Source organism: Panthera pardus, unplaced genomic scaffold (assembly GCF_024362965.1).
Source record: "Panthera pardus isolate Hobbes unplaced genomic scaffold, ASM2436296v1 HiC_scaffold_20, whole genome shotgun sequence".
NCBI classification, from domain to species: domain Eukaryota; kingdom Metazoa; phylum Chordata; class Mammalia; order Carnivora; family Felidae; genus Panthera; species Panthera pardus.
The window spans coordinates 21041253-21067936 of NW_026526766.1; the positions used below are offsets into that span (position 1 = coordinate 21041253).

At 44.7% G+C, this 26684-nt stretch overlaps 1 protein-coding gene across 14 annotated transcripts in view; it reads left to right on the plus strand.

The window, feature by feature from the left end:
* TLE4 (TLE family member 4, transcriptional corepressor) overlaps positions 1–26348 on the plus strand; it is a 140993-nt gene extending 114645 nt beyond the window's left edge. For 13 of the 14 annotated variants that reach the window (XM_019463537.2, XM_019463534.2, XM_019463540.2 and 10 more), the window contains 12 exons: positions 2794–2913; positions 4578–4631; positions 5577–5729; positions 7006–7138; positions 7415–7608; positions 8121–8197; positions 17399–17648; positions 18730–18977; positions 21293–21440; positions 21829–21979; positions 22319–22395; positions 24659–26348. In XM_019463537.2, coding sequence (XP_019319082.1) covers positions 2794–2913; positions 4578–4631; positions 5577–5729; positions 7006–7138; positions 7415–7608; positions 8121–8197; positions 17399–17648; positions 18730–18977; positions 21293–21440; positions 21829–21979; positions 22319–22395; positions 24659–24766 — 1713 coding nt within the window. In that variant the 3' untranslated portion in view covers positions 24767–26348. The remainder of the gene's footprint in view (positions 1–2793; positions 2914–4577; positions 4632–5576; positions 5730–7005; positions 7139–7414; positions 7609–8120; positions 8198–17398; positions 17649–18729; positions 18978–21292; positions 21441–21828; positions 21980–22318; positions 22396–24658) is intronic. The other variant, XR_002084081.2, reaches the window with a different exon arrangement.
* Positions 26349–26684: the final 336 nt, after the last annotated feature.

A 26684-nucleotide genomic window follows, 5' to 3' on the forward strand; every position in this document is an offset into this window, starting at 1 on the left:
ATTGATTGCTAGGGCTCTACTCACTGGGTGAACAAAGTGTTAAGGGAACAAAGAGGAATGGAGTGATTAATTCTGCCTGCCAGTGTGAGCGAGCTTTAAAAGGTGACATTAGAGCTGGTTCTTAAGAATGAGGATTTCAACAGAAAGATACCGAGGGAAAATGGGCATTCTCATAAACCAGGAAAAAAGGCTACAGATACAATGAAAATGCACAGAGCACTGGGCAACACCAAGCTCGTGGCGCTGAGCTCTAAGGCCAGGGCTCTGGTTTAGGGCATGGACTGAAGGGCTTTGGAAACAGCCACGCTCAGATATGGGATTCTTGTTTTCCCCTAAGGATAGTGGGAAACCATTTGTTGTTTTTAAGGAAGACTGAGAAGTGGTTGAATCTCTCTTTGGGGAAATACGAACCCCAGAAATGTGGAGGATAGACTGGAGACAGGGGAACTAGATATGGGGTTCTGACATTAAATATGGTAGGTAGTGGCTCACAGATGATGTTTGCAGGCATGATTTTAGTGGAGTAATGGTCATAAAAACCTAGTCATGGTGTGAAAATAAAGCAGAAGCATTGAACCGAGTCTTTACAGCTTAGGAACAAGGATTGGAACTGCGTGGAAATACGTGAAAATGAAGCAGTCCAGTTTTAAAAATTATCTGGCTTCTAATGTTTTGTTTCAGCCTTCCGCCTTACTGAGTAACGCGTGCCATCTTTTCTGCCATTAAGCTTAAGGGTGAATGAATAGGGATAGTTACAGGGTTTGATGCCTACAATTTATTGCATTCATTGAAAGCGCTGAGAGAGAATGCCAAAGGAAGGGTTTAGAGATACCCAGCCCTGTCGTTGGGAACCCACTCACTGTCCTTCTCGTCTTCCTTTGCCACCAAACCCCTACCCCCTCTCCTTCCTGCCTTTGAAGCTGTTGGTGGAGTTGCCATCAGCACAGCTGACCACTAGGGGGTGGTGTCTTGGTAGAGATACTGGCGGGGCTGGGGGTGGGGAGCGGGGGGAGGGAAGGAAGTTAATTGGTTTTCCTCTAACAACACACTTTGGAAGTTTAGCCACAGAAGAGAATGTGGCGTTAAGGTTCGGAAGAAGTGAAATGGAATACAGGGCCACAAGTTCTGGATATCACACTCCCTCCCCCATAGTTAATTTAAAAGCCCTTATAAATGTGTATCTTTTTTTCTTTTTAAGTTTATGTATTTTGAGAGAGTGCATGAGCTGGGGGACGGGCAAAGAGAGAGGGAGAGAGAGAGAATCCCAAGCAGGCTCCATGCTGACAGGCGCTCCAGTGTTGTGTATCTTTATAATACCATCAGACCACAGAGCCCTGTGCTGGTGCCCTGATGAAGGACTTGGCTTCTCTGGCCTTTACGACCTACCCTCCACAGGTCAGCCCTGCTCCCTCTCTCACACCTCACCTTCATGTCTAGCTAGCTCCTGTTTGGTCTGTCTGGAGCTGAGTCACTAGCCAGTTTGTAAGGTTGCTTCCCGGTTCCATTGACACTTTATTCATTTCTTCATATCTGGTTTTAGGTACTATCTAAATATGCCTACTAGTCATACTATCTAAATATGCCTACCAGTAGCCACCTGGCCTCAATGGCAGACACATCCATTCTCTGTGCTTTCAGTGCTTATTTTTGACGTGTGGGCCTCCTCCACCTGGGACCTCTTTGGAAGGGCAGAAATGACGGACATCACCTGAACCCATACGGGTCGCTCCCGACCGTGTTCCCAAGAGGGAGGGACTGTTTTTTTCTGTTACCTGGTCCTAATGGGGGTTCCAGGGTTTCCAGAGATAAAAAAAAAAAAAAAAAAAAGCAAGCTTATGAAAACTGTAGGAGTCAGAAAGGAACAAAGTGAATTTTTGCGGATGTTTTGTTTCTGTTCTTATTACTTGCCACTCTGAATCTTCCATGCCCACAAGACAAGGGACGAAGCAAAATTCTGTAAATAGGACCTTAGTGTCACATGATCGCCATTTTTGGGTGCTCAAATTCCCAAAGAGTACCTCTCTTCCCTTTTCTTTGAAGATTTACTAATTTTTCTCCAGGTTGAACTCTAATGTATTTAGTGTTTCTATAATGGCTTAAGATACTGGCTTCCCATCAGCCAGCAAACTTGGTGGGGGTGGGGGGGTGGCTTGCCTTTTTCTTCTTTCCTTTTCTTCTTCTTCTTTTTTTAGTGTTTGTTTATTTATTTTGAGAAAGAGAGTGCAAGTAGGGGAGGGGCAGAGAGGCAGACAGAGAATCTCAAGCAAGCTCCTAACTGTCAGCACAGAGCCCGATGTGGGGCTCAAAGTCAGGAACTGTGAGATCATGACCTGAGCTGAAATCAAGAGTCAGATGCTTAACCAACTGAGCCACCCAGGCACCCCATTCCTTTTTTTTTTTTTTTTTTTTTTTTTTTTTTTTTCCCTATCCGCTTCCTTTCTCACTTTTCTAAAGATGCTTTGCCAGTGTAATCAACATCTCCTTTGGATCAGACCCCTTCTGTCTTCTGGATTTGCTGTCCCTGCCTCCTTTTTTATTCCTTGGCTCCCTCTGCCACGTCTCTACACGGTTCGTTCCTTTTATCCCTCATTCCCTTTTCCATTTCTCCTTGGTTTTCTCTCTACACCTCTGTTGCCTTCTTCCTTTCACCTCCTGCCTTCTCTCCTGTCTCCTCCTAAACAGTTTTGCAAGTGTATACTAATGAAGAAGAGGAACATTAAGTCTTAAGTGACTGAAGAACTCACTGTTAAAGGGATGGTCATTTCTCAATGCTGCTTTCTTTTCTAACTCCAGAGTTCTTCAGTATCCCCATCAGCCAGTTTCCGAGGTGCCGAGAAGCACAGAAACTCCACTGACTACTCCTCTGATAGCAAAAAGCAGAAAACTGAAGAAAAGGAAATCGCAGCTCGTTATGTAGGTTCATTCACCTTTGCTTTGGGGGAGGCCAGTTTATTCTGCTTTTTATCAGCAGCTATTTTACCCTTTGACTGTTATCAACCACAATTAGAACACAAGAGAAAAAAAACATCTACTAGGAGAAGAAGCTAGTGATTGCATTTATAGCTGGATCTCAGTGGGCTAGCTGAAGTCCTCTGTGCGTGCAGGTCCGTGCACACGTGTCGTGAGTGAACACAGTGCTTTATCTGGAAGCTAATAGAAGACATCTTAGGTGTTCCATAATATCATTTCTATAGATGTATTTACTTCCCTCTGTGTATTTCAAGGTGGCTGGATTTTCTCTGGTCAACTAGAAATGTTAAGGAAAAATATAAAATCATAGAAAACCTGGTAAAATGCCTAAAATGAATTTGTGCTAAGGAATAAAGCAGGTTTTGTTGACTATAACTTGCAGAGGCACCCAAATGTGTGTCCAGCATGGGTGAAGCTCATTTTTCTTCGGTGACTGGCCCTCCAGGGCACATAGTGAAGGGAACAAGCTGGATGGCACTGGGGAGGATGCAGGCAGTCCCCTCTCTGCCCACTGTGGAGCTGCCCTGCAAGACTGTAGGCCTCAAAACAAGGCTGCAAGCTTGAATTCCCATGTGACATCTCCCAATTTTATTTATTTATTTATTTATTTATTTATTTATTTATTTAAATATAATTTATTGTCAAGTTGGCTAACATACAGCGTATACAGTGTGCTCTTGATTTTGGGGGTAGATTCCCGTGATTCATCGCTTAGGTACAACCCCCAGTGCTCATCCCAACAAGTGCCCTCCTCCATTCCCATCACCCATTTTCCCCCTCTCCCGCAATCAACCCTCAGTTTGTTCTCTGTATTTAAGAGTCTCCTATTGTTTGCCTTCCTCTCTGTTTGTAACTATTTTTTCCCCTTCCCTTCCCCCATGGTCTTCTGATAAGTTTCTCAAGTTCCACATGAGTGAAAACATTTGATATCTTTTTCTGACGGACTTATTTCACTCAGCATAATACTCCAGTTCCATCCACAGTGTGGAGGTTCCTCAAAAACTTAAAAGTAAAACTACCCTGTGACCCAGCAATAGCACTACTAGGAGTTTATCCAGAGGATACAGGAGTGCTGATTCATAGGGGCATATGTACCCCAATGTTTATAGCAGCGCTTTCAACAATAGCCAAATTATGGAAAGAGCCCAAATGTCCATCAGCTGATGAATGGATAAAGAAGATGTGTATATATACACGATGGAATACTATTTGGCAATGAGTAAGAATGAAATCCCAATTTTAAAAGAGTAGCTACTTACCCACAAAAACACTGAGAGAACAAATCACACACAACTATAGGCTGGATTTAGCCGGCCGTGCTAACTTCTGCTCTGGAGTAACAAGCAAGCCATAAGCTTCAGTTTGTTGTGTGTTGTTTTGTTTTGTTTGTTTTTTTACCTGTGAAGCGGAATTATCATATTACCTCCCTTATAATTATCATCACCATGAGGATTAAAGAACATAGTACATCGTTAAGTGTTTAGCCCCGTTTGGCGCAGTTCATTTCTGTAAGATGTGAGGAATTAGTCTGGACTCATCTAGGGTAAATCTGTCCTTTGTGCCTGTGCACTGGGGAAGGAGGTAATGCTTGTCCATTGTCAATGCAGGACAGCGACGCTGAGAAGAGCGACGACAACTTGGTGGTTGACGTTTCCAATGAGGTACGTTCAACCTCCTGCTCTCACCCGCTGTCCCAGTGACTCGTGCCCAAGCAGTTAGTGTGCAGAGTGTGTGCCTAGTTTCTAAAGGGACCCGCTTTTTGTTTACGTGAAGAATTTATGCATTACTAGTTTTCTGTCTTAATCCTTTTTGTATTGATATTCTTTTCCATGAAGTATCAGTGCCTTTTGCTATCACCATGAATGCACACCAGACCTCTGTGGTCAGCCTGCAGGTCTCGCGGACAGGCAGCTTGCAGATGTGTAGGGTACTGATTCTTGTTTTCAAATAAGTACAGCTGACCCAGGGACAATGCAGGTGGTGGAGGGGGTGTTTAGGGGCGCCAGCCTCCCGCATATTAAAAGTCCACATGTAACTTGCCTTTTTTTTTTTTTTTTTTTTTTTAATTTAAGTATATAGTTAGCCCACAGTGTTCTATTAGTTTCAGGTGTACCACGTAGTGATTCAGCTAGTCTACACATCATGCTGCCGTGTAGAACTTTGGTTCCTCCAAAACTTAGCCTGCTTTTGACCTGCAGCCTTACTGATAACATAAACAGTCGATTGACACATATTTTGTGTGTTATATGTGTTACATACTGTATTCCTACCATAAAGAAGCCAGAGGAAAAAAATGTTAAGAAAATCGTAAGGAAGAGAAAATGTGTTTATAGTACTGTACTGTTAATTTATCAAAAAAAAAATCTGCATATAAGTGGACCTGCACAGATCTGCCCCCATGTTGTTCAAGGGGTGACTGTACCATAAATCTTGTATTTTCTTTGAGCTCAGTTCCAGGTATTTTCTTGAGCAACTTGGTGAGTCTTTTATTATCTATTACAGAACATTGTGCACTTCCCCACGCTCTCCGCTAGAGACGTCCACACCCAAGTACTCCAACCTTGTAAATGTGCCGTCCTGCATTAATGCCCTTCGTTCCTTTGTAGGATCCATCTTCCCCTCGAGGGAGCCCAGCACATTCCCCGAGGGAGAATGGTCTGGACAAGACGCGCCTGCTCAAGAAAGATGCCCCCATCAGTCCAGCGTCTATCGCATCCTCCAGCAGCACCCCTTCCTCCAAATCCAAAGAGCTTAGCCTTGTAAGCTGGTCTTCGTCATCTTTCTCGGCGTTGCCTCTTTCGAGATGGTTGGCTTTGATTATTGAAAATTTTCTATTTTTCATATTTTTCTATAGGACTCTTATTTCTAAATATATATATATATATGTGTGTGTGTGTGTAAACATACATAGTTTTGTTTTTTTGTTTTTTTTTTTTCTACCGGGTATTCAAGTTTAATCGACAAAAGTACTTTTGGAGCAGAATGGGTTTACTGACTTACCAGTGATAGATGTGTGTTTTATGACTCTTTTTGCAAGGATAGGGGAGGGATATGGGGAAATTGAGTGAAACGTGTCTTAGGGAAGATGAAGAAATACACTCTGGGGTTACAGGGATGGTTTTGTCACCTATGGTTTACGGTAAATTTCGTTTTTGGCTTAGATGTGATTTTGTTGCTAGCTTTGTTTGAATTACCAAGCTATATACGACTGCAATAATTTTCCCTTCCTATCTAAGAAGTAATCTGTCATTTACAAAAGTCTACCTTGACTCACACCACAAATCATGGATGCAAAAATGAAACTGCTTGCAAGTCAGGATAATCTCTCCATACCCCCTTCTTCTGTGGCTGTGTAGTTAATTGCATTTTTTGTGTAGTATGTCTTCCTTTTTCCTCACCAGTTTTTTCCTTGTAACATAACATTAAAAAAAAAAAAAAAAAGACAATTCGGTTTTCATCTAACCTCTGAGTTTACAGCTAAAGGAAAGAAAATTCCTCAGTGTGTCCGCAACCTAGGGGATGTGTCTGGCACAGGGCTATGTTAAGTTCTTTTTTTCTGTTGTTTCCTCCTGGCCTTCTGGCCTTCTTGTATTGGCAACTCCTCTGTGCTGATCTCTGTGACAGTTCAGGCTTGGGTCTGTTTTAACGGGACCCGTTAGCCAGGAAACCTTGTGACGTGAGCAGTCCACCAGGAACCCAGCTCAACCAGCTTTAAATCAGAGCAACCAGCAAGCAGTCGGTCACAGTCAGGACATCACAATTTGTCAGCGTCTGTCTGGCTCAGACCAGTTTCCTAGAAATCATCTACTCTGCCCTAAATTCGGCTTCAGTTTATGTCCTCCTGAACATTGGTTTTATGAACTCGGTGAACTTGTTTTGTTTGTTGGTTTGCTCCTTTTAATTATGAAAGTGAAGGCCCAAGCTGAAGAACCTTTTCCATTTTTTTCTTCCTTCTGATTTGCCTTTTTAAATGTTTAACGTCATTGTTAAAACTGTGCTCTAATTGCCACTATATTCTATTCCATCTCTTGTTAGAATGAAAAATCTACCACTCCTGTTTCAAAATCCAATACCCCTACTCCACGAACCGATGCACCCACACCAGGCAGTAACTCCACTCCCGGATTGAGGCCTGTGCCTGGAAAACCACCAGGAGTCGACCCCCTGGGTTAGTAAGAAGAAAGGTTTTCTGTATATTTATGCTTCTTGTTTTTAAAGAAGTTAAAGCAATTTAAAGAGTGCAGTACCTTCAGAGCAGTAATGACCAGCATTGTAAGGTTGTTAGAATTATTTAATCTGAACCTTGATGCCTTTTGGCTTTTGAGAATATTACAATAAGTTCATTTGAATCCTGGCTCCTTTAACGTGTGTATTAACATTTTACTAACTTACTATTATCTGTGTTCTTGGTTTTTCTCTTCCCTCCTTCCGTTTCGGTCTGTAGCCTCAAGCCTAAGGACCCCGATGGCAGTCCCTTGTCCATACCCAACCCCGTTTGGGATCGTGCCCCACGCTGGGATGAATGGGGAGCTGACCAGCCCAGGCGCTGCCTACGCTGGGCTGCACAACATTTCTCCGCAGATGAGCGCGGCGGCCGCTGCTGCCGCCGCCGCCGCCGCCTACGGGAGATCCCCAGTGGTACGCGTGTGGCCCTTACAGAATCAGGCTCTTCCTCAGCCCGTGGGATTGCCAGACAGATTTGTGAATGTGGTCTATATAAGTGGAGGTATTTGTAAGGGGACCTGTCATACTTGTAAATTAAACTGCATGCAGTTCTGTCGTGAGATCCATTTTCTTTCCTAAGGTGAGGAACTGTCTTTGTTATTTTATGTTTTCTTTTAATTTTAAACCCCCAAGAGCAGAGCAAATAATAATGAATGCAGTGAACCCTTTGTTTCCATCATAAGCTTCAAAACTTACACAAATAATTTTTTTTCATGTATGGTTCACCCCCCCCCCCGCCCCCCCAATAGATTACCACTAAAATCATAAACGTCCTCTCTTTTCCCCAGTAGATGTTGCTGCATATATATTTTTAAAATCCTATTTTAAAGGCTGTGTTCTCCCAGGATTTAGGGAGATAGCGGGTAGGCTGAGATGAGTTCATGTAACCGTGCTTGTTTTTGTTGTCTTGCCTGGGAAAATTGCAGGTTGGGTTTGACCCACATCATCACATGCGCGTGCCAGCAATACCTCCAAACCTGACCGGCATTCCGGGAGGAAAACCGTGAGTACCCCTGTGCCTCGTGCCCACTGGGCCCCGGGCCCCTGCCCGCCCTTCAGATTGAGCACTGCTAGGCAGTGTGGGGGAGTTCTTGAGGCTCACGCTTTTGCCTTGCGAAGAATTTTCCATTTTCTCTTCACCCAAGGAAAGCAGTAATGAGGTGGGGTTTTGTATTTTCAATTTAAAATCTGGAGCTTCTAATATGGAAATGCAAATTACCGAAGCATCTCCAGCAGTCAGGTCTTCTCCACGTCTGTTACTGAATTCTTTTGTTGCCTTGAAAAAAAGCGTCTTATGTGCAAACCTGGATGCTCACAATTTGAGCGTGTTGGGAAAAGATGTGCCAAACTTCAAAGGCTGTGAAAAGAAAGAAGTGTGGTCTTATGCTCAGTTGTGTTTGTGGAAAAGGTGGCTTGCTCATTTGGCTTCTTGTCCCGTGAGCGAGGTATTTGTAGCATCCGTATTCACAGGCCCCTTGGGTTACGAAGGCAAAACGCACACATCGGTTTTTCTGGCCTCTTGTATGTGCCACTCTCTCGCCTTATCTCATTCCACGTCCTTCATTTCAGTCCAGCTTACCTTTTTCTTACTACCTGTGCACGGTTCTCTCTGCTCTCTGGCTTCGTCTTCCGGGTACAAAGACTTTACTGTGAAATAACACTGGCTCCTTCCTTAAAATCGCAGCCTGCTTCCTCCGTCCTCTCTTGGGGAAGCATCCCCGCGGACCCTCCCCGCCTTATTAGTCACATGTGTGTATTTACTCTCACAGCTCTTTGTGCTGGCCGCCTCTCTCACGCTCCACGCCGTGCACACGCTGCTTCCCCGGGCTGCTGCTTTCTCACAGCCCTCTCCTGTCCACACGTGACCCTCCGTTGCAGCTAAGTCCCTTCTCCCAGAGGCTTTCCCGGTGGCTTGCCTGCCTCGGGGCATTTGCTCTTACTGGAAGGCCTGCAGTGCTTTTTCTGTGGCTTATGGTCTCAACTTCAAGTGTCTGCTGAAATGTCACTTATTAGAGCGTTCTGCCCTGACAGCCCTATCTAAAATAGCATCCATCGCTCCCTTACTCTCCCCATCACTGTTCTTTTCAACTGCTCGCCTTTTTTATGCTTGTCTGTAGGCATCATCTGCCTCTCCCTGCTTGAATGGAAGTTCCGTGAGAGCAGAGCAGAACGCTTTACTCTTCAGTTACGGAAGTAGCTCCAGTGCCTGAAATGGTACCTGGTTCCTAGTTGGTGCTCACAGTATATAGTTTTTAAATGAGTGAATGAATGGGGGTGCGGGGGAGAGAGAGAGCACAAGTGGGCCAGCCGGTCTCTTTCTTCTCTGATCTCCCATTGCTTCTTTATTCACTCCTGTACACTCAGGCACTTAGTTTTCACCTTGTTGTTTCCCATGCGTAATTTACTTCTGTCCAGATCTGTGCTAAACTTCCCCGTTGCATCAGACACAATGCTGGCTCCATAGCCAAGTTGCTCCGTAAATATTTGACTGATTAATAAGGGAGGCAAAGCAAATTAGACTTTGAGTTCCCTGAGAATCGAAGGTATAAATACCCATTACCATAAAATTCTGTGTGCCTGCCTGTGTTCTGCAAATAGTTGTTGATTGACTTACAAGTCTTGTTGACTAAGAACTCTGATGTATTTGAAGGTGAAAATTTGGTGTATTTCAAGCAGTGACTAAATAACAAGGTCATAGGATTAATCAAATAACTCCAGTACCTGTGAGTTCCATATGAACCCATGGAGATGGGAGAGGTTTTTGTAGGGAAAAGGTGTGATCCCAGGTTCAAGTACCGCACAGTCACCACTTGGTTAACTAGCTGTTGCACCGGAGCTGGCGTATCACCGTGGGAACAGAAGAGCTGGTTCTTCTTGGCTCAGCTGCTGCCCAGGGGCCATGGCGGGGAGACAGAGGTGTGTCAGGAGTATAGAAAGAAGATGCCCGTCTTGGTTTAGGTTTGGGCCGTTGCAACCACTGTCGAGTTAGAGCTAATCTGATTGAGGAGGCACTTCGGAGCCTTAAGCTGGGCTCCTTTCCTTCCCCTCATTTTGATTCTTAGCATTGTACAATTGTTGGGATCCTTTGGGGCAGATTGATGGCTTTGAGGATGGTTGTGAAGTTTTGTTCCTGGGGGTGATAGAGCCACATCCAATGCAATTGGCAAATGACATTAGGAGTCCCAGAGAGAGCAAGGTGTGGTCAGCAGAGCGAGTTGTGGAGTGTGACAGATGAAAATTTGAATTCTTACTCTGCCAGTGGGCAACCTTGGGATAGTTGGTTAACTTTGTGAGCTCATCTGTAAACCAGGGGTGGCACCTCCCTGACAGGCAGGGCGTCAGGATGGAATAAGATAAGATGTTGTACGTTTAGCACCGTGTTTGGTATAGGGCCGCAGTTCAGTCAGTTGCGGCATCATTTCCTGGTTAGCTTTGCCCCAAGGTATTATCAGTTTTTCAGCGGCTTCTGCAATAGAACATGTAGTAGCGGGCAGAAGTGGCCCAAGATGATTAGATTGAGTAAATTAGACTCCACATCCCTGTCAATTGGTGCCTCTTTATACAAGAGGGCGTCAAGACGTGTAAATTCACGTTCATGTATGCATATAGAGATAATATATTTTTATTACAGATTTTTTACCGAAGAAATGATTGTAACAATTAGGTGGCTCTTCAGATCTTAAGGTACAGAATTGTGAAACTTTGTTTTGTGCTTATTTTTCAACAGAAGCAACTCATATTTTTGTGCTAGAGCACAAAACATAATAAATCACCTAAAGGCTTTTCCCCTACCACACACACAAAGTAAATGGCCTTTCTCCAGACAGACTTAAAACAGTCGTGTATCTCTATCCTAATTATTTTTACAGAATGAGTTGCTAGATGTTATCAAAAGTTATAATTAAATGCATGTTCCAAACTAATGAATAAAGTAGCTTTTCTCGAATAATTCACATTGGGTCGTCTTGTCTGTTCTGGTGAATTCGCAGGAGTTCCACTCAATATGTAATTAGAACGACAACATAGTTTAATTTCAACATAAGCCCAAAACGGACTTTTTCCCTCACCTGCTACTTGAAGGAGGCATCTGTAAATATATACAACTATTCAGTCAAAACCCTAGTACTAATTATATCATGAGTTTATGGCATGTGAATGTAGCTGTGACAGAAGACCTCAGGTTTATGGGTTTTAGGCTGCTCACAATTCAGAAATCTTTCCCTGTTGTTGTATTTGTTTGTTTTTATAAAAGCGGGCTTTTTCAAGATAGGAACAATGCTTGACACACAGTAAGCCACCAACAAGTATTTGTTGGTCGGCTAACCTACTAGTGGGTTCATATGCTACTTAGAACCTGATTTTCTGTCATACTTCATAAAGTTCAGTGGCCAGACCTTTTGTTGTGAATTCAAGGCCTAGTCCTGTCTTGTGAGACCTTGGAAACTTGAAGTGTTGCAAAGTATGAGAAAGATAAGTGCGCCGTTACAAAACTGGGCCTTTTAGAGAGGGTCAGGGAGGTGGGGGTGGGAAGGCCAGGGACCTTCTTTAAATATGCTGCTTTTTCCTAGAAAGGTAGTGATTCGGATTAAATAGCATCTTCAGCGCACAAGTTTTAAAAAGAGCCACTTGCAGATGCCTTGACTGTTCGAGGTATATAGTTCTGTCAGAAAGTCCAAGCTGCTTCTGTTCTCCTTACAGTCTTCCTTAGCCATTCTTAGTTCTTAGTGCTTTTGCCTGCTGCGCACACATGTGCGTATGCGTGTGTGTGTGTTTTGGAAGAGTGCGGGTCACCGTATTCTCTGGTACCCTGTACCCTCTCCCTCCGGCCCTACGTTGCTACTAAATGGCCGGACATCTCGGACATCTTGAGTGTGTTATTCGCACGTCAGGTTCATCGTATCACGATGCTTCCCCACACTGGGTCTTCCTCCCGAATTGCCCATCAGGACTACTGGCATTCTGGTTCTTGTTTCCTAAGCTCAGAAACTCAGTTATTGGCTCCCTCCTCACATCTCATTCATTATGTCCTACAGAATTTTATATCCGCTGTTACTGTTAGTGTGGCTTCCTTAGCCTAGCCTAGTTCAGGTCCCCCACTGCCTTGCATCTAGATTATTGGAATAATTGTCTCTTACTTCTCCTACCCATGTGTTCCTTGCTGTCAAATTTATTCTGTCAGTTGCCCCAGTGATGTCCTACCTGTTCTCGCTCCAAAAACCCTGTGGTGAGGGGCGCCTGGGTGACTCCCATCGGGTAAGTGTCCAACTCTTGATTTTGGCTCAGGTCATGATCTCACGGTGGTTGAGAGCAAGCCCTGTGTTGGGCCCAGTGCAGAGCATGGAACCTGCTTGGGATTTTCTCTTTCCCTCTCTCTCAAAATAAAAAATGAACTTCAAAAAAAAATAAATAAAAGAATTTAGTGAATTCTGTTTGTCGAGTTGTCAGGCTGGCATTCTAGGCCCTCCCCTTTATAGCGTTAGGTGTCGATACATTGAGTTTCTATACATATAGATACATATCAATATATATACATGTATGTACACATTTGATCAGACTGTACTCGGGCCAGCTCCCTCAACCACTCCTCTGTGTAATCATTATTAAATAAATGAATCCTTGGATTAAAACCAGTCCAGCAATTTCCATCATTGTACCTTCTCCTTTTAGAGCCCTTGCTCTCTGCCGTTTCCACCCCTGGAATTGTTTTTCTGTCTTCCTCCCTCTTTGGTGAGATCCTTCCATTCCACAAAACCCATCTCTACTACCGTGTCACTATTGAAATGTCAGCTTTGTCTTTTCTTTTTGAACCACCACAGAACCTATATTTCTTATCTTCCGCCTGGTATTGTGCTCACTTCTATGCTTTTCTCATCATACTTCCTAGGTTAGAAGCCCCTAGTGGGCAAGACCAGTGCCTTCCCTGATTTTGTATTCTTAGCATGATGTCTGTATCCAAGCATGTGGCTAAAAGGTCCTTACTGATGAAATTAATGAGACAGAGAAAGAATAGTGCTTCAAGCCTGGGTTTCTCTGAGTTTTAGAAAGATTGGCTTTCAGTACACATTTCAGTACACCTTGCTAGCTACACATCAAAGAGTTTGCTGAAATCTGATAAGTGTGTACTAGAGTTTTATCGTTTCCAGTCTTGAGTATCTTAACGTGTGCTAACAGCAAACAGAGGACCACATTATATCCTTAACACAAGTAGGTTCTTGAAATTCTTCTTAAAGGATCTCCAGGAACATAGTAGGTGTTCACAGAGTGGTCGCGGTTGAGTTGAAGAATGTCCTATCAAAAACCTCAAAAGAAGTTGTGTGCCTAGTTTCTTAACTATTTTAATTCTCAAAGCTCTTTAAAAACCATTTAGTGATACTAGAGAGGAGAGAAGGGATGGCTTTTCAAGTAAATTATCATTAAGAATGTATAACACCATCTAAACTTGGAATAACCTTCCCCTGCCTTCTTTTAAGATTTAGTCTTCATGACCTCTTTAATTGCTAAATCAATTAGCCTTTTCCTCCTTCGTCATCCCTCAGAATCTCAGCCTTTCTCTCCAAGTATTGCTGCCTTTCCCTCCTTGCCTGATTGACACCCAGCTCTCTCCCAAGGGGAGCCTCTCTGAGGGGATGCCCCTTCATTTGTTTCATATCCCAAAATCCTCAGGGCCAGTGGTGGGGTAATAAAGGCTGTCATCACCCTGCACCCCTTGCAGTGTGTTCTAGAACCGAACTCCTTTACCTTTTTGGGAAAACTCTAACCCTTTCAGGCTTGTGCCATTGGATTGTACCCTCCCCCCCTTCCACCTTGTTGGGGGATTTTCCCAGTTTATTAAAGACTGGACCCTTGGCTTAGGGTCTTCCTCCACTCGGAACCTGCCATCATCCCAGGTGACTCTGGTGTTCACAAGGTCAACCCCCAGTAATCTCGTGTCGTGGCTTGGACCATGTCCCCTCTAGCTTCTCCCTTTGAGTTCAGTTACCTACTTACAGGGTCACAAGGAAGATGTCGTCCCTGCCCCTCCCTGTGTCATCTCCAGAGTCCCAGTGTCCCATCCAGCACACCCTTCTCTACCTCCACCTGGCCAGAGTGATCTTTTGCATTGCAAATCTGTTCCCAGCTGTCTCACTGTCTCCCAAACCCTAGCCACTGGCTTGTGCCTTAGATCACTGCACAGAACTCCTGTCTGGTTTCCCTTTTTCTGTTGTGCCCCCTACAATCCGCTCCTCACCCAGCAGCCAGAACGGCACTTGAAAACATTAACTGAATCCTGCCACTCCTGCCCCTGAGTCTCCTGTGACTTCCCCTTCTGCCCAGAATAACACCCACACTCCTCTTCACAGCCTGCCAGGCCCTTTTTAACGCTGCCTTCCCGTCTCCAGCCTGCCCCTCTCCACTGAGTACACGCGAGCATTCCCACTTGGTTCTGCTTCAGGCACTGTGTCTTGTTCCTCTTCCTGGCACGTTCCCCCCTCGATGTGTGCAGGGCCTGTGTCCTTCCTTCATGTCTGTGCTCGTACACTGCCCCAGACCTGTGCAGCTCGTGTGTGTGTGTGTGTGTGTGTGTGTGTGTGTGTGTCGGCATCTGATGGAGTCTGAGGTTACTGATTTATCTCCTTATATATGATGTCTGCTTTCCATTCTAGATGTGGGCCTGGAGGATAGGGCTTGGTCTACTTTATTCACCTCTGATTCCCCAGCACCTGATAGCACCTGGTTCATACTAGGCACTTAATTAATAGTTTCCGAGTAGATAATAAGCATTCGGTCTCACTCTGGCCTTCATGTTTGTCACACACCTCCTCACACCGTCTTCTTTACACCATTTCCTCACTCTGTCAGATTGTCACGGTACCATGCACTTCCACTGTTCATAGCCTTGACCATCTAACATTTTAATACTTCTCTATGTGAATATCTCATTAATGAACCTGCCCCTCTGCCTACCTGCCGCCCACTCTCCGCAGGCTGTAACCTCAGGAGAACCGGGCATATGGCTTTTTTCTTTCTGTTGTAACCCCAGTCCGGCCAGCATGGTGCTTGGTGTGCTGGGGTACGCAAGAAGTACGAGTTGAGGGGCCCCTGGGCGTCTCGGTTGGTTAAGCATCCAACTCTTGGTCTCAGCTTAGGTCATGATGTCGTGGTTCCTGAGTTTGAGCCCCATGTCAGGCTCCGTGCTGACGGTACAGAGCCTGCTTGGAATTTTGTCTCTCTCAAAATAAAGAAACTTACAAAGTCCGTGTTGAATGGTTGAATCTCTTTGATTGACCATCCTCTCCTCCCCGACCTTGATCATCTCTCTCAGTTATCCACGTCTCTGACTGCTCTTGCTGGTCAAGGTTCTGTAGACGGAAGCATTCCCTTAGATCCTGCATGTAGTCTGTTGACTGCGTAATCTGCCGCAAGATTATTGTTTCTGTTCCCTTAGTTTCAACTGTCACTTTTAGTCGATAAGCACGCACAGGGGCGCTCTGGTGGCTCAGTTGGTTAAGCGTCTGACTTCATCTCAGGTCATGGTCTCACAGTTCGTGGGTTCAAGCCCCACTTAGGGCTCTGGGCTGACAGTTCAGAGCCTGGAGCCTGCTTCAGATTGTGTCTCCCTCTGTCTCTGCTCCTGCCCTGCTTGCGCTCTGTCTCTCTCTCTCTCTCTCTCAAAAATAAACACTAAAAAAAAAAACTTAACACATTGTCCTTCTAACCTAACCTCTCTCCTGAATCACATTACTTGACTTCCTTCTGAGTTGTTAGGGTTCCTGACTGCCCTCACGTTAGAGAAAACCAAACCATTTTCCTCCCTGCGTGCATACCTTTCAGTCATGATTCCCTGACACTTGACTGATGTATCGTGGGCTACCTAAGTCATCTGGCTTCCAAGCTTTAGAGCCCTCCTCAGTGCTTCTCTCTCGGGTTGCACCTCCTATGTATCTCCCAAGTCCTTTTGATTTGACAAGGCAATGTCTTCTGTCTCTTGTCTTCCTAGTTTCTTGCTTCCTTCCCCCTCAGCAATCTGACCTACTACTTTTCTTCTACAACCCAGTCCTGTGCCTTTCTCTGTTGTTTACAGAGAAAGAAAAAGCCCTCCACTACCTGGCACCACATCTTCCACGGCCACATGTTCGCATCATCCTTTCTGAGGACACTCAGGGCCCCTCAGTAATGGGCTGCATTTTGATGAATTTAGGTGACTAGCCTGTAGATTTTTGCATTGAGGAACCATAAACTGGCTTGATTCTAAAACTTCCCTGATCGGTCCAAGCTCCAATCCTTTGTGTACCCACAGACGCTTTCCCCGGGTACGTCTTTTGTTAACTTCTTTCTATAAACAGAGCGCATTCCAAAGCTTCACGCCAAAGTAGAATGACATAATTTCCAAAATGAGCTATCGCCTGTGGTAGAGGATGGGTCCAGCCCTCTCCCCCCAGCCCCTGCTTCACAGTAGCCTCACTGAGGCGCCCTTCCTAACCTCTGCACCCTAAAAACAGGGGTGTGTTGAGGGAGATGTTCTAACTTAAGTTGCATTTTGGAACCAAATGCTTTCCCATATAGAGCTTTTCCTGGAAATGAACTAGAAAAGGAGCTGCCGATAGGTGCTCACAAGGTCGGCCTCTGTGGTGGTCACACAGGGTGCCTTTTCAGGTTCCAGCTCCCTTGGGAATTACTTGAATTAGTGATGGTCAAGTCTGTGGTTTGTGTGTAGGGCACGTCAGTCATTTCACAACGTAGGCCTAGATGCTCTTAACTCCTTAAAGCTTGATAACTTGGGCTTATTGATCCCCATTAGTAAACCACTTGATCGAATTGAGAGACAGGCAGAATCTTCTCACAGGCTTCTGAATGACCCATAGCAGAAAGCGGTGCAGGTTTGCTGAGCACCCTGAAGGAGTAGGTGTTATGCTAGACGTTGGCTGTCCTGTTTAATTCTCCAGGAAGTGTGGGTAGCATGCTCCCCCTTTTGAAGTTTAAAACTGAGGTTCAGAAAGGCTAAGTAACTACTTAGGTCACACAGCAGCTAGTGAAGGGTCGGCATAGAGCTAGCTCTGTGACTCTGAAAATGATGTTCTTTCTACTATAGTAGGTAAATTTGATTTCTTTGCAAATCACAAGTAGCACCACAAATGTTTTATTTTTCATCTCGTTACGACGATCAGTTAAGTAACATTTTTTGCATTCCCCTCTTCCTATTTTTTTCTCCTCCCCACTACCATAGAGCATACTCCTTCCACGTCACCGCGGACGGTCAGATGCAGCCCGTCCCTTTCCCCCCCGACGCCCTCATCGGACCCGGCATCCCCCGCCACGCGCGCCAGATCAACACCCTGAACCACGGGGAGGTGGTGTGCGCGGTGACCATCAGCAACCCCACGAGACACGTGTACACGGGCGGGAAGGGCTGCGTCAAGGTCTGGGACATCAGCCACCCCGGCAACAAGAGCCCCGTGTCTCAGCTCGACTGTCTGGTGAGCGAACTTGATGCAGAAATAGGATGGGACAGTGAGAGACTTGGGTGTACAAGCAGCACACGGAGTTGATCTCGAGTGGGTAATTGTCCTCACCGCTTGGTGGCCTTTCGCGTGGAGGTTCAGAGTGCTGCTGAGGAGGCATCTTTCAGTTCCCCGGGAGGCATCTTTCAGTTCAGTCAGCAGGTCTTGGTGGCACGTGCCCCAGGGCATCTTCCATTCACCCGGCCCAGGGCACGGGCACCGACCCGCCACCTGCTTTCCTGTCTGGTAAGGGAGGTGAGGAAAAGTCGAAGCCCGGGAGGGTTTCTGTGAGCATGCTCCTGGCTCTCTCAGTCTGTCACATTGTGAGACGAGACTAGAGTACCCCCTTAGCTGTCTCCTGGGCACCTGCCCCTGTGTTGTGTTTGAAACCTCACTTGGACGTTCTTCCTTAGACCGGCGGTAGCGCTCTCGCCGCAGCGCAGTGTTAGGTCCGCGTCACATGCCTGACGCACACAGCATTCCCAGAGCCTAACGAGCTGGAAGGGGCCTTTTTTTTCCTGTCCCTTAACAGTCCTCGATGGGGTCTTGCCCCCGGTTGATGATGCTTGATCAGCCCCGGCCGCCCGTCAGCCAGCTAACGCAGGCCGGAAGGGAGGAGACTCCACGTCTCTGACCCCTGACCCTCTGGCGGTGGCAGGAGGACCTTTCACTGGCCAGGTCGAGTGTGCCAGGGGACCCAGGTCCCCAGATGTGGCTGCTCCGGGATTGTGAGGGCGCCCGCGTTGTGTGTATGTGTCTTTGTGTGCAAATGACGGAGGCAGCTGGGTGATTTGGTGGTGGTGGGAGTTGGGTCTAGATCTTTGCATTTTCATGCTAATTAAGATTAAATATCTCAGCACTAAATTTGTAGATCAAGTTTAAGTACTTCCCTAATTTCATGTAATTTTCTAGCATTAATCCACTTTATCATTGTCATAAGTAAAAATGGCTCATTAAAACCAGGAGGGAACACAATACTTTTATGGATTTCTGCTCTCATGTTAATGCTGTTTTCCTTTCCTCATGAGTGATCTCTTGATGGTTTTTGTCTCTACAGAACAGGGATAACTACATCCGTTCCTGCCGATTGCTCCCTGACGGTCGCACCCTCATCGTGGGAGGGGAAGCCAGCACTCTGTCCATCTGGGACCTGGCGGCTCCGACCCCGCGCATCAAGGCGGAGCTGACGTCCTCGGCCCCTGCGTGCTACGCCCTGGCCATCAGCCCCGACTCCAAGGTCTGCTTCTCGTGCTGCAGTGACGGCAACATCGCGGTCTGGGACCTGCACAACCAGACGCTGGTGAGGTGAGTCGGCAAGATCCCTTACCAGGGCACGAGGGGAGCCGATTTTACCACTCTGGGCCAAAGAGCTGTGTGCGTTTAAAAAGATGAAATAACAATTACCGTACTAAAAAGTGTTAGGAACAGGCCTCTTTTAAGATGCTGGAAACAAATTAGTAATGTAGAATCTTATTTTCTACACTTCTGATCTTAAAAAATGAGGGCTTGTTTTCTTTCTTTGCTTTTTTTGGATGTTATCCTGAGCATCACCAACTTGGGTTTTTAAAAAATGAGGTCATTTTTACATAATTAATGTACATAATGTTCCCATGACCTCATGAGCTCGTTAGACATCTGTAATTTGCCATCTGTGCTTGCTAACCAGCCATTATTGTGGATAGACACTCACTGAGAAGATTCACAGCGCATGGCACTGTCCTTTGTGCCACGTGTAGCCCACACATTCATTCGTTCAGCAGATAACCATCGAACACCTACCATGGGCCCAGGCTTTGTGCTACTTGCTCTGAAATGGTCTAGATTATCTGTAGTCCCACGTTGGAGGATGGATAGATGCACTGAGATGTCTGTTTCTGTTTTAAGAAGTGAAATTGTATAGGGTTGGCGTTGATAGGTAAAGCCCCGAAATGAGTCTCCAGATGTCAGCACCCACAAGAGCAGAAAGCAAGAGGTGTGATCCGCCGAAGGGTGTGAGAGGATTGTAATCAAGCCTAGCTGTGAGTTCGAGGGAGTGTGTCAGGAGAAGAGGCCTCCACTGTCCATCCGTCAGATATTTTGCAGGACTGAGCTCTAAGTATGATTCCAAAAACAAAGTAGTTGTCATTTGTTTCATCTTGGGTAAGGCTCTTACAAGAAATTGCTTCTGATCTCTCCTTCCCCCAGTGTCTTTTGTACATTCCACCAGCTCCTGGGGCAGCTGAACCACACTGCGTTTCTTTCCATGTGCCTTACCTGAGAGCATGGCCGTTTTGTCTTACGTGGCCTCGTACAGTTGCATTGTTGTGCCCTGGCAAAATTCGCTCTGCCGCTCCCTTGCCCTCCTCATAGCTTTTGTAGAAGGGAAGATGTTCCTGACTTCTTAAATTCTTTCCTTCGGGGGCGCCTGGGTGGCTCAGTCAGTTAAGCGTTCGCTTTCAGCTCAGGTCACGATCTCATGGTTTGTGAGTTCGAGCCCCCCCGCGTTGGGCTCCGTGCTGACAGCTCAGAGCCTGGAGCCTGCTTTGGGTTCTGTGTCTCCCTATCTATTTCTCTGCCCCTACCCCTGCTCATGCTCTCTTTCTCTCTCAAAAATAAATAAATGTTAAAAAAAATTTTTTTAATTCTTTCCTTCATATCACAATGATATAATAGGTCTTAAAGTATTTTTGGTTAGTGCATATACATGTAGCTGTGTGTTCTCTTTTGTTTACTTGTGTTGGAGATTTTTTTTTTCCCATTGGTTATATTAATCGTTTTTTGGTATGAAGAGTACTTCCTAAGTATTCAGAAATAAAAAGTGCAGGAAATACAACATCTTAACTAAACTTCAATCTATGTATATGCTTTATTATTACTTTGAATAATTAGAAAATACAGTAATTCCAAATGAAATCTATAAGACTGGCAATGATATTGCTCCCTGAGGAATTCTAAATTTTTTTATTGAAGTATAATTAACATTCAGTGTTATATTAGTTTCAATATGCAAAATAATGATTCACCAATTACTAAGTGCTTATCATGTGGGTGTACCCTTAAACATCTTTGCTTATCTGTCCCCTCTCCCACCTCCCTTCTGGCAACCACCAGTTTGTTTTCTAGGAGTCTGGTTTTTTGTTCATCCTTTTTTTTTCTTTGTTCATTCATTTGTTTCTTAAATTCTACATATGAGTGAAATCATATGGTGTTTATCTTTCTTTGACTTATTTCACTTAGCATAATACTCTAGCTCTATCCATGCTGTGGCAAATGGTAAGGACTTTTTTATGGCTGAGTAATACTCCACTGTGTATCTATACCACGTCGTGTCCATTTATCAGTGGACACTTGGGCTGCTTCCGTATCTTGGCTATTATAAATAATGCTGCAGTCAACATAGGGGTGCATACATCTTTTTGAATTGGTGTTTCCTTGGGTAAATACCAGTAGTAGTAGAAGTCCTGAATCATATGCTGTTTCTACTTCTAATTTTTTGAGGAAGCTCCGTACTGTTTTCCACGGTGGCTGCACTGACGAACTCCTGAGTTGAGTTCACCTAAAAACTAACTTTTCAAACTCTGAGTTGAGTTCACCTAAAAACTAACTTTTCAGGGGTTTTCACTCCATTTTGACATTTTCAGGCAATTCCAGGGCCACACAGATGGGGCCAGCTGTATTGACATTTCTAATGACGGCACCAAGCTCTGGACGGGCGGCCTGGACAACACGGTCAGGTCCTGGGACCTGCGCGAAGGGCGGCAGCTACAGCAGCATGACTTCACCTCACAGGTCTGGTCTTGTGCCCATGACCTTTTAGACGCCATGGTCTTGTGAAATACAGGACGTGCTTAAGGTTTAAGTCGTTTACCAGGTGATGAAGTCACTTTTGACTCTAGGTTAGATAACTGAAAATTTCATTGTTTTCTGTCAAAATAGCATAGTGTTTATTTTATTAAAGGATTAATATATTGGATTTTACATAAATGGCTAATAAATTCTGTTGTGGAGATGTATCGCATTACCTTAGGATTTGGCTGCGATTTCTTCCCATACAATTCAAATTATCTTGACGTCTTTCATAATTGGAGTAGTATCTATCCCCAGAAGAAACAGTACCTCCCGGTTAAAGGAGGTGCTCTTCCCTAGTCACCGTCACTATCGCCTGTTTTAATTCCAGATCTTTTCTCTCGGCTACTGCCCAACTGGAGAGTGGCTCGCAGTGGGGATGGAGAACAGTAACGTGGAAGTGCTACATGTCACCAAGCCAGACAAATACCAGCTGCATCTCCATGAGAGCTGTGTGCTGTCGCTCAAGTTTGCCCATTGTGGTGAGTAGTCCCCTCCCGTCCGCCGCCAGAATCCCTCCTTCTGCCCTCCTGCTGATGCGTTTTACTCCACCCCTTTAGTTTATTACCGTGTCCCTCTTCAAAATTACATTACTTTCTTACACATACTTGCTATGTCTGTAACGCTGTGTACTAATCCACTTTACCCTTCTTGTAAGTATAAATAACTCACTAAATCTAGGAGAGTGAGCTTTATTTTTCCCGTGAAGAGAAACTTTTGTTGCAAATGAGATGGGTTTTCTGTGCATGGTTGGGTGCTCTATATAAAGCACATCTCCGGTATCTGATGACGTCACACGAACAAAACCCCTCTTTCTGTAGGCAAATGGTTTGTAAGCACTGGAAAGGACAACCTTCTGAATGCCTGGAGAACACCTTACGGAGCCAGTATATTCCAGGTAACATTAACTTGTTTCGCTACCACTTCTGTGTGCTCGCTGCATGGCAGTGGTTCACCCAAGCTCGCTCTGTGCGTTCTGTCAGGTTAATAAGGCCCCCAGTGTTCTAAGGGGCAGGTGCTGTGATTCACCTGTCGTACAGACCAGAATACCCTGCGTGAGGGAGGCTCGTGTCCTAGCCACAAGCCGTGGAGGGCGGGGATGGTCTCCAGTTCTCTGTGAGCCCAGAGCCGAGACACCGAGCCTGATACGCTAGCTCTTCACACCTCAGTCCCGTTTATACACGAGAGTAGAGGTTTTACGTCTTCTGTGATTTTCGTGTGGGGGTTACATCTTTAAAATGCTTACATTTAAAAAGTTTGAGCGTATTGCTTGAATACTTGTATTAGGATTGTTATTTCTTTGGGCTTTTTTCCCCAAAGAAGAGTGTTCCGGAAAAGTTTAGTAAATCTTGATTAATTTCATAAATGTGTATTCTTACTGAATCAGTGGTCCTTGGTGTAGAGTGTGAAATTATTTCTAGGAGGACCAGACGGTAGGCATGGTACCCCGTGTGCTCACGCACAGTCTCGCTGCTCTCTGGCTGTCACGTGTGAATCTCATAGACAAGTTAAAGAAGACCACCTTTTTTTAACCTGTACTTCGAATTTTTTTTTTTTTTTTAGGAATAGAAACAGATTTGCAGTTTTCTCGAATGAGTAGTACTAAGTCATCATAGAGTAGATCAATGCAGTTGAATCCAAAAATATATATATTGAGTGAAAATACTGTGCAAGATAATCAACAGGACAAAAACAGCTAGTTCTTGCTGCCATGAAGTTTATAATTTAATACAGTATTTTTTTTGTATTATGGGTTAAACCCTTTCTGGTGGTCCCAACCAGGACTTAAATATATGTACATGTATGTGTATATGTATGTGTGTGTATATATGTGTGTGTGTATCTATAAAATCTTAGAGTGGATCTTTTTTTTTTTTTTTTAACGTTTATTTATTTTTGAGACAGAGAGCGACAGAGCATGAACGGGGGAGGGTCAGAGAGAGAGAGGGAGACACAGAATCTGAAACAGGCTCCAGGCTCTGAGCTGTCAGCACAGACCCGACGCGGGGCTTGAACTCACGAACCACGAGATCATGACCTGAGCCGGAGTCGGATGCTTAACCGACTGAGCCGCCCAGGCGCCTGGATGTTTTACAAGTGTGTGAATATCTTATGTGTATAATGGGTTGTGAAGTAAAACGGATTTATTACAGATTATAGTCCAAAAAGTTTGAGAAACACTGATAATGGGTTAGCATCTGCATGTCAGATTTTGTGTGTGTGTATGTGTGTGTGTGTGTTTTCAGAGTTCCGGTTAAAATCCTGTGAAGTTTAGAGGCGCCTGGGTGGCTCAGTCGGTTCGGCATCTGACTCTTGATTTCAGCTCAGGTCATGATCTCACAGTTCGTGAGATTGAGCCCCTTGTTGGGCTCCACGCTGACAGCACAGAGCCTGCTTGGGATTCTCCCTCTCCATCCCTTCTTTCTCTGCCCCTTCCTTCTCACCTCCCCCACATGCTCGCTCGCGCTCTCTCTCTCTCTCTCTCTCTCTCAAATAAACTTAAAAAATAAAATAAAATCTTGTGGGGTTTTGTTTAGCACAGTTCAGTTCAAAGTTGACATTGAACTCCTTGAAGGTAGTGTAGTTGAAGACGGTATCCAGAACTCTTAAGTGTGTACAGCTGGCATTCTTTTTTCACACAGGACAAAATGAGACTTTCTATTACAAATATTTTTACATTCCCGATGTCAAAAGGTGTGGTGTTTTTGATGCCATTTTCCACTTGAACTCTGAGGCAACCCTCTGAGGTGGCGGGCAGGCAAGATGTCTTTACCTGCTTGTCAGGGAAGGAGGCTCAGACGGGTCGAGTGACTTGTCCGGTGTTCCACAGCTCGACCTGAGTCCAAGCCGACTGACTGAGGTTGAGGGTTTCCCGCCCTTGACCTTGTGGAGCACAGGATCGGGAACCGGGCGTGGCTTCTTCGGCCCCGCCTGCCTGCTGCCCCACGGCCCCAGTGCAGGAGCCCGTAGCCTAGCTCGGGGCGGCGTCCGGAGGAGTGCCCCTGGCCCCGCCATTTAAGGAGGTGCCCGGCCCGTCTTTCCTGCCTTGGTGCTCCCGTTGGGATAGCGGGACGTGTCACACTCTTCCCCCGTGTGTTTTCTAGTCCTGCCTCGTGGGTTTGTCCTTGAGTACCTAACCTTTGTGTCTGTTTCCTTCCTAGTCCAAAGAATCCTCATCGGTGCTTAGCTGTGACATCTCTGTGGATGACAAATACATTGTCACTGGCTCTGGGGACAAGAAGGCCACGGTTTATGAAGTTATTTATTAAGGACAAATCTTCATGCGAACTGGACCCCTTCTCCCTGTAGCACTTTGTTCTGTCCTCCTCTTCCCCTGCATCTAAAACCAAGGATTCCACACGCTGGCTACAGCTGTGGGGTTTGATCCCGCCTCTTACCCCCACTTCCTCCTCGCTGTTGAATTGTGAATACCCATTAAGAACCTGTGATACCAAATCTTCAGCTCTCTACTCGGAAGAACATGGAAGAACCATACTTAACCGTGACGGAATCTTGAATTATGTATTATATCTGTAATATATTTATTTTGTTTAAAGAAGGCTTTCTAACTTTGACTGAATAAAGCTGTCTGCTCCTGCATTGATAATGAAGATGCGTTGTATTTGATACCCCTCCCCTCCTTTTTTTGGCAAAGGAGGGGAAAGGAAGGTTTAAAATAATTGATTAAAAATGTCACTAAATGTAGACTAAGGACTGTATAGAGACGTGAAATGTATAATTACATATGGAAGCAATATGTTGCTGTGTTGTTAGGTTTTTGTTTTTGTTTTTGTTTTCTACTTTAAATGTTTGGAAATTTGAACGATTAGAACCTGACAGGCCACGTCGTATTCATTTGAGTCTATTTGGACAACTTTAACAAATATATCTATAGCTTTAGATTCTATTTGATAAAAGTAATTGGACTTCTCCTTTTTCTTTTTTGACTCGTTGACAAGTGTCTTTGTAATAAGTTTTTAATTCCTTTTTTTATTGTATTATAGACAGATGAACAAATTAAATCTGGCCTAAAGAGAGAACTTAATCCCTTCCGGATATTTTTGCCACGTTTCTTTGCAAAGGGAGATGTATACCTTTGGGCAATTTTGTCATTAACGAGAAATTATGGGCTATTTTTTGGCATGTTCTTCGGGAACTGCACAGACTCAGGGGAGGATTCCTCCTGCTGTGCAAGGCAAGTCTTTTACAAAACGAGGACAGCAGAGGAGATTTGCAAGGACCTCCCTCTGAAAACCAGAAAGAATGGACTCTCACCTGGGAGGAGGACTTGCTTTCTTTACCTCCGGTTCTTTCCCTGTCTTAGTTGGATGTCCCCGAAATGGACGCGGGCTGTGCCATTGTGCCAGAAACATTGTGTTATCTTTTATGTTGTTGTTGTTGCTGTTCAACTATGATATGTGACTCCTTTTTTTTTTTATTATTATTATTTTTTGTTTGAATGCTTTAAAAATCTTTTAAGTCTGTGGATCTGCTGATGTACAGTGCCTTTGCTGCTATGGATCAAAATCAAGAGAACTGTGTAGATAAACTTTATTGTACAAGTAGAAAATTACTTAATTTCATACTAGAAATGGATGGATGCTGCAAGTTGAAATGGACTGTCCATTGACGTTCCTAATGTGGTAGCAGAAAAAAAAAATGGTGTCTTAAGTGCTTAGTGTTTGATGTCATTAACAGTTTCGTAAAACTCTACAGTGTAGAAAGATTTTGATACTAAACTGTGCATTGTACATAGTTCTAATGCATCGTATTGACCACCAGTACTTCTATAACGGTAGATTGTTTGTGCATTCAGACTTTTAAGCATTAAACATAAAATAACTTCTAGGACGCTTATTTCTAATTCTTTGCTGTGCTGACTTTGGTTTGTTTTTTGTCTGTGACTTTGCCACTCCTGTATGCTAAAAATTACTAGTTTTATTCAAGGGAGACGGGGGTCGCGTGGGCTTTATTGTTACCGCCGTCTTAGTTCTGTTTTTATTTTCACTTGACAAGAACGGGAGGGGAGAGCAGATGGACGTTATCGAGGACGTGTTGCTACCAAACAGTTATTGAGTGTCTCCTTGGTTTGTACAAATACGGTCTCTCGAAACGTTGTCATTGTTACTCGAATGCTTTAGAGCTGCGCTGTTCGGTATGGTTCCACTAGCCGTTTGTGGCTAAATT